A 6,000-nucleotide genomic window follows, 5' to 3' on the forward strand; every position below is an offset into this window, starting at 1 on the left:
CATAGGTACACCATGGGTATGTATACCCACCTCATGACCCAAAGATGAAAAACTGAATAAATATATAAATGACATAAGCCGTCAGGGAAGTTTGTTGTTATTTTGGGCTCAGACGTGCATTCAGAATCCCCTCAATTTTTGTTTTCAGCTCAACTGGTAGTGGAGGGGAACCCCCTCCCATATATCACTTCCGCCATATGCACAACGTGCATGAAAATTCTCTGGCTACGCTCCCCATGTGTCAATAGTGTCTATGAGAAACTATTCCCAATAAGTTATTCTTTAAGAAGGGGGGGGGCGATGGTTGAGTTGCGGTGATAAATAGGTCGAGGTTACGGGCTTGGACGTGAAATGCATCTCAAGGGGATAGGATGCCGATTGCCGTAACTAATATGGTAAAATATATATAAAATTTAATAATGTTAACCCACAAAGACTGCATATTTCACGGAAAATTAAGAGTGGCAAAAGTTTGTCTAAATGCCACCATTTTACATGTAGGCACTACTGGGATTCCAAAAAAATTCAAAAGGGGAGGGTGTCACACCATCCCCTTATACCCCTCCCTCAGGCCACAATTCAGTGGCGCCCACCTGGTCGACTGCCCCCTAGATCCGCCCTTGGAGTTAGGGGTTTGGAATTGTAATTTTTTACCCTATTTTAGCAGCCTCTATGATATGGAAATATAATATAAGGTTAAGGTATAAATTATGGTTAGCATTGATATGAAAGAACAAATTAAAATAACTTCTGGCTACAGAATCTAGTACCAAAAACAGTTCAGAGTACTGAAAGTCCTACATACACGGGGAATCACACACACTGACAATTGTGGAGCATCCAAATTGAGCTCAGGTATTTGACAAAAACACAGTTGTGGGGCATGGTAAAATTAGAGGGCGTTTTGAAAAAGTTTGGTTATTCCATAACTCACACTCAAAAACATTATGTAAATTCACTTCTAGGTCAAACTATCAATTGCTTTAAATTAACTCCTTAATGATATTTTATAATTTTAATGTGGAATAGGCAAAAACAGTTGTGGGGCGCCCCACAACTGCAGGTTACACAAAAATCGGATCAACAACTTAATGTGTGTGTCAGTTCTGCTGCCCCACATTGGTGTGGCATGTAAGAACATACATACATACACGCATACATACATATACATATATATATATATATACATATATATATACATATATATATATACATATATATATATACATACATATACATATATATACATATATATATACATACATATATATATATACATATATATATATATACATATATATAATGTATATAATGATAACATTTTCGGCACAATCAGTGGCTCATTAAAAAACGTGTGCAACTTAAGTGTACTGTTTCCACAAAAATCTTATAAAATGTTTACTGACAGAAAATTCATGATTTTATTTGGTGCCAGGAAAAGATGCAACATGTTTAAAATTTAATTTTAAACCTTCCATACTGGAAAATCAAATGTTTCAGTTTGACAACCACCCAAATTTGGTAAAGCTCTCTGATGCATACTTTTGGAAGGCAGTAATGATGAGCAATGGATTGGATTCATGAACATTGAATTTCTGTTTCTGATTAATTGATTTCACTACTCTGTTTTGCAACATACAGCACCAGGAAAAGTGGTCTTGGGTAAAAATATGCATCAAGTGTCGAGAATTTCAATTTTATCTGGTGAAGTAGATATTGTTGGCATCCAAAATTGTTTGTAAGAATAACTACAATGAATTCACCAGTCTTGTGGGCAAAATCTCCCCTTTTCCTTTTCTATCTCCATCCCAAAGAAAACAACAATCAAAGGGAGTGGAATTTTTTTTATAATACATCTAATACCCATTAGCTTTGCACCTGGAAAAGATTTGTCTTATTGTTGGTTCAATTGTTACATGTTTTCAGACTATGAAACCAATTTAAGATCCAACTATATGACATTTTGAGAAAAACAACTGTGTCAAATTTCGATACCGAATCTTACCTGTAGCAGTACTGCAAATCAGGACAACGGGCTCTGTCTGCAGAGAGTCTTGTGTACTCTGCATCTGTGCAGCCCTCTTGAAGGTCATATTTCATCGTATCCAGAGCAGATGATGGTGAATGGCCCGATCTGTAGAGCTCAAGAAGCTTCTCTCTTGTACCATCACTGACATCCCTTTCTCGAAGGGCATCAGCACTTGCCACCTCATGGTTATGATCCCACTTCAAGGTTATAAGGGTGGGATACCCTTCTCGAATGTGCTTATCCTTAGACCTCAAGAGTTGATAAAAAACTTAATTTACTAAAATATGCACTAACTGTTTTGACTAACAAGTCATCAGCCACAAAGAAGGACAATGTGAAAGAGAATCAATCCATAGTAAACTTTGTGTTTATATATATGCAAATACTCAACCTACTGTTAATTAACACCCCACTGACAGTTTTTTTAACACAAGTTTCTTGAAGATGGCAACCCTTTGGACATTGCCCTATTCAGGATTGCAACTAGTGCTGACTTAATGACAATTACAATTGACACACTCAAGATTCGCTTCAATGCACTTTGCTTCAATGCACCTTTTTAATGATATGGGGCCTTTTAATTTATATATCTTTAAATTTCATACCTGTTTCGACCACGACTGCCAGCTGTCCTCTTTACTATGACGAACATTGTGCTTGGGCATTTGGTGTTTTTGGAACCTTTCTTCAGGTCGGCTGTTGAGGATCTCGGAAAAGTGTTGTGATGACAGTGCATATCAACCTGTTGTTAGCAAAACATAGATACAACCTCAGTATGAAGGTCCTAAGCTCAATTGAACAAGGCTGCAATGAGGGAAATATAGTTTGGTGTAAAAAGCACATGGCTGGTGATGTCAGATGGCATTTTTTTGTGTATAATATTGGCAAAAACAATAATAAGCCATCGAGTGTGCCCATATCTGATTAATGAATTATTAACAGTTTCCAGATTCCACAAATTTTATGTTAACCCTTTTAACATCAAACTATGCAATTTATCTTGAGAATCAGTGTGGGTAAAACATGATTAAAATAATTCTTGAAATCCCTTAAAAAATAAATATCCTGACAGCCGTCACAACTTTCACACAGACTATCTGAACATACCCGAAAAACATTTTTTTGGCCGCTATTTGGGTAAGTCTTGTTTGTCCTCCAAGTTGAATATGAAGTTTCTTCAAACTTCTTAAGCCACCTTAGTACATCTTCAGGAGAGGTGAATGGCAACCTCAGGGTAAATTCCATCGCATTTCCATTCTCCTGATAATGGCAAATTTTGTAGTCATGACCTGATTGCAATTCTGGGAGTATTGGCTGTAAGAGAAAGATAAATTAATTTAATGTTAGTATTGTAATCAAAATGGCCTTAATTTTTTAATTTCCTAACCTTCTTTCTTTATTCTTGTGATGTGCAGACCTTGAAATATAAATGTAATAAACCAGTGTCTTAGAAGGAACCAATATCATTGCAATATATTTTGTGCTTTGTCCCTGCATTCTCCAATCATAAACTTAAAGATAAGTAGGGGAAACAATACAAGGTGATCATAGATTTTGTATCAATTCAGAACAGATGTCCTAAAACCAAAAGTAAACTGCTAGAGTTTGATGCAGTTCAGTAGCAATTGAACTGGAATAAATGCCATGGGCAAATCTACAGTTTAGAAATGCAGTTAAAGCCCTAATGTACAAATAACCACTTCACTCTAATTTGCAGTATTTTGGAAAAATAAGCAAACAAACTACAAATAAAAAAGCAAACAAAACAACAAAAACAACAAATAACATACATGTAACAATTGAATGTGTCGGGTATGTTTACAATAGAATTTAGAAACTATGACACTTCTAAAAATCCTTGGTGATGTGGTGTTTGGTGAAATGTCAGAGGCAATTTTTTTATTAATATATAACATTTATACTGATTTGAATTCAAAGTTTTCAATCCCTTACTTCCGTTTCATATTATAGCACACAACAAACAACACTGGTCTCCATTTATTCAAACTTACAGCACAGTGCATCAAATCTCAATGCAGCATTCACTATATTAATAGAGTCACTGTTGATAGTAAACATATTGCCCTATATAAACTAGGTCTTTCAGTCCGCCTCTTTGAGGTAAAACGCTGCAGGTAAAAGTTAACATTACTCTTACATTAAGTTTGTTTACATGTACCTACCTACACAGCCTACTAGTACTACGAGGAGACTATATTTACCTGTAATCGTGGACACGATTCAAGGGGGGACATCAGGGCAAGCGCTCCCAGATGTACAATTCGCCATTGCTCCGTTGTCGTCGAGATGTGTCCGAAAATAAAACTCTTTTAGAAGAGAACGCATGCGCGAGAGTATTTTACTGGCAAACACGCCCATTTTATGTTAATAGCCCACGTTCGTCCTGGGGAAAAAAAATACGCACACCGGACAGTACAGGAATTAACACACATGCACTGGTTACAGACATTAGTGATGCTATTTCGTGTTGCATGCAGCTCTTTTACTGATGAAAACAAACCTCTGACTCATAGATCACCGGGAGCCAGGAAGCGTATTTCTTTTCCCAGGACGAACGTGGGCATCGGCCAATCAAATCCCTGGATTCCAAACATGTGACGCTTTTTTCCCAAAACATGTTCTGGACCTTTTTTGGTTCCTTGCTAAAAGCAAAGGAACCTATGTATTCAGGTTGGCGTGTGTGTGTGTGTGTGACGCTTAAGCTAACTCAACAAGGGATTGAATGATCATGATCAAACTTGGTGGGTGGGTGGCACATAGTGAGTAGATGAACCCTATTGTTTTTGGTGCCCACAAAGGTCCCCAAAGGTCAGTTATGGTCCAAAAACCCAAAATACTAAAACTGCAATAACTCCCAGTGCCAATGAAAAAATGTGCTTAGTTTGGGAGAAAACGGGCAAAAAAGAAAATGTTTGGTTTTGATGCTAGATTTGGATATCAAATGTACCTTCTGATCAAAAATGTCAATGGGTTGACACCCGGGTGACCTTTGTGTAAGTTATACAAGGTCAAAGTTAATTTTCAGACATTTAATGCAATAACTCCCAGGGCCAAGGTGTAACAAGGTTGATATTTTGGGACAAGTTGCAAATGGTATAGAGTAATATTTTCAAACTTAATGGTCATGTGATCCGAGGTCATCAAAGGTCAATTAATGTTAAAAAACTAGTATTTTGGGTGAGAAAATGGGCAAAGAAAAAAATGTTTCAATTTTTACAGTTCCCAGTTCCAAGGTGTGACAAGGTTGATATTTTGGGACAACTTGCAAATGGTATAGGGGAATATTTTCAAACTTAACGGTCAATTAATGATATTTTTGTGATAACTTGAGAACAAATTGTCCGTTAGGGTTGGGAGTTGCTTCAATTTAATCCAATTGTCGACCCGCATCTGGGTGACCCTTGACCGCAATTTGACCTCTGGTGACCTTTTCATGTTTTGGGGATTTTTACAGTTCGATGCTATTTTCAGATGTCAAAGGTACCTTCTGATCATAAATGTCAATGGGTTGACCCCCGTGTGACCTTCGTGTGCGGAGTTATACGCGGTCAAAGTTAATTTTCAGACATTTAATGCAATAACTCTCAGTTCCAAGGTGTGACACGGTTGATATTTTGGGACAAGTTGCAAATGGTATAGGGGAATATTTTCAAACTTAACGGTCATGTCATCCGAGGTCACCAAAGGTCAATTAATGATAAAAAACTAGTATTTTTGTGATAACTTGAGAACGAATTGTCCGTTAAGGTTGGGAGTTGCTTCAATGTAATCCAGTTGTCGACCCGCATCTGGGTGACCCTTGACCTCAATTTGACCTCTGGTGACCTTTTCGTGTTTTGGGGATTTTTACAGTTTAGATGCTATTTTCAGATGTCAAAGGTGCCTTCTGATCATAAATGTCAATAGGTTGACCCCCGTGTGACCTTCGTGTGCGAAGTTATACAAGGTCA

The 6,000-nt window shown here is 37.2% G+C and overlaps 1 protein-coding gene across 2 annotated transcripts; it reads right to left on the minus strand.

The window, feature by feature from the left end:
* Positions 1-1,440: 1,440 nt before the first annotated feature.
* LOC139954679 (uncharacterized) lies at positions 1,441-4,720 on the minus strand. Of its 2 annotated transcripts, XM_071954599.1 has the most exons (4): positions 4,252-4,720; positions 3,137-3,343; positions 2,635-2,771; positions 1,441-2,278 (listed from the first exon to the last, which is right to left on the minus strand). In XM_071954599.1, exons 1-4 carry the CDS (start codon positions 4,282-4,284, stop codon positions 2,002-2,004), a joined length of 654 nt encoding a protein of 217 aa, XP_071810700.1. In that variant the 5' UTR covers positions 4,285-4,720; the 3' UTR covers positions 1,441-2,001. The 2 variants fall into 2 exon arrangements, 1 of the variants encoding a protein (XP_071810700.1); XR_011788169.1 differs by lacking the exon at positions 4,252-4,720 and having other exon boundaries at positions 2,635-2,833; positions 3,137-4,241.
* Positions 4,721-6,000: the final 1,280 nt, after the last annotated feature.

The sequence above is a fragment of the Apostichopus japonicus genome, chromosome 17 (genome assembly GCF_037975245.1).
Source record: "Apostichopus japonicus isolate 1M-3 chromosome 17, ASM3797524v1, whole genome shotgun sequence".
NCBI classification, from domain to species: Eukaryota; Metazoa; Echinodermata; class Holothuroidea; order Aspidochirotida; family Stichopodidae; genus Apostichopus; species Apostichopus japonicus.

What these genes read in the sequence shown, in the direction of transcription:
- LOC139954679 (XM_071954599.1), bottom strand. Translation starts at nt 4,284, where the DNA reads ATGTCCCCCCTTGAATCGTGTCCACGATTACAG. An exon ending in AATCGTGTCCACGATTACAG is followed by an intron (nt 3,344 to 4,251) that starts GTAAATATAGTC and finishes TTTCTCTTACAG; the next exon opens with CCAATACTCCCAGAATTGCA. An exon ending in GGCAGTCGTGGTCGAAACAG is followed by an intron (nt 2,279 to 2,634) that starts GTATGAAATTTA and finishes TCAACTCTTGAG; the next exon opens with GTCTAAGGATAAGCACATTC.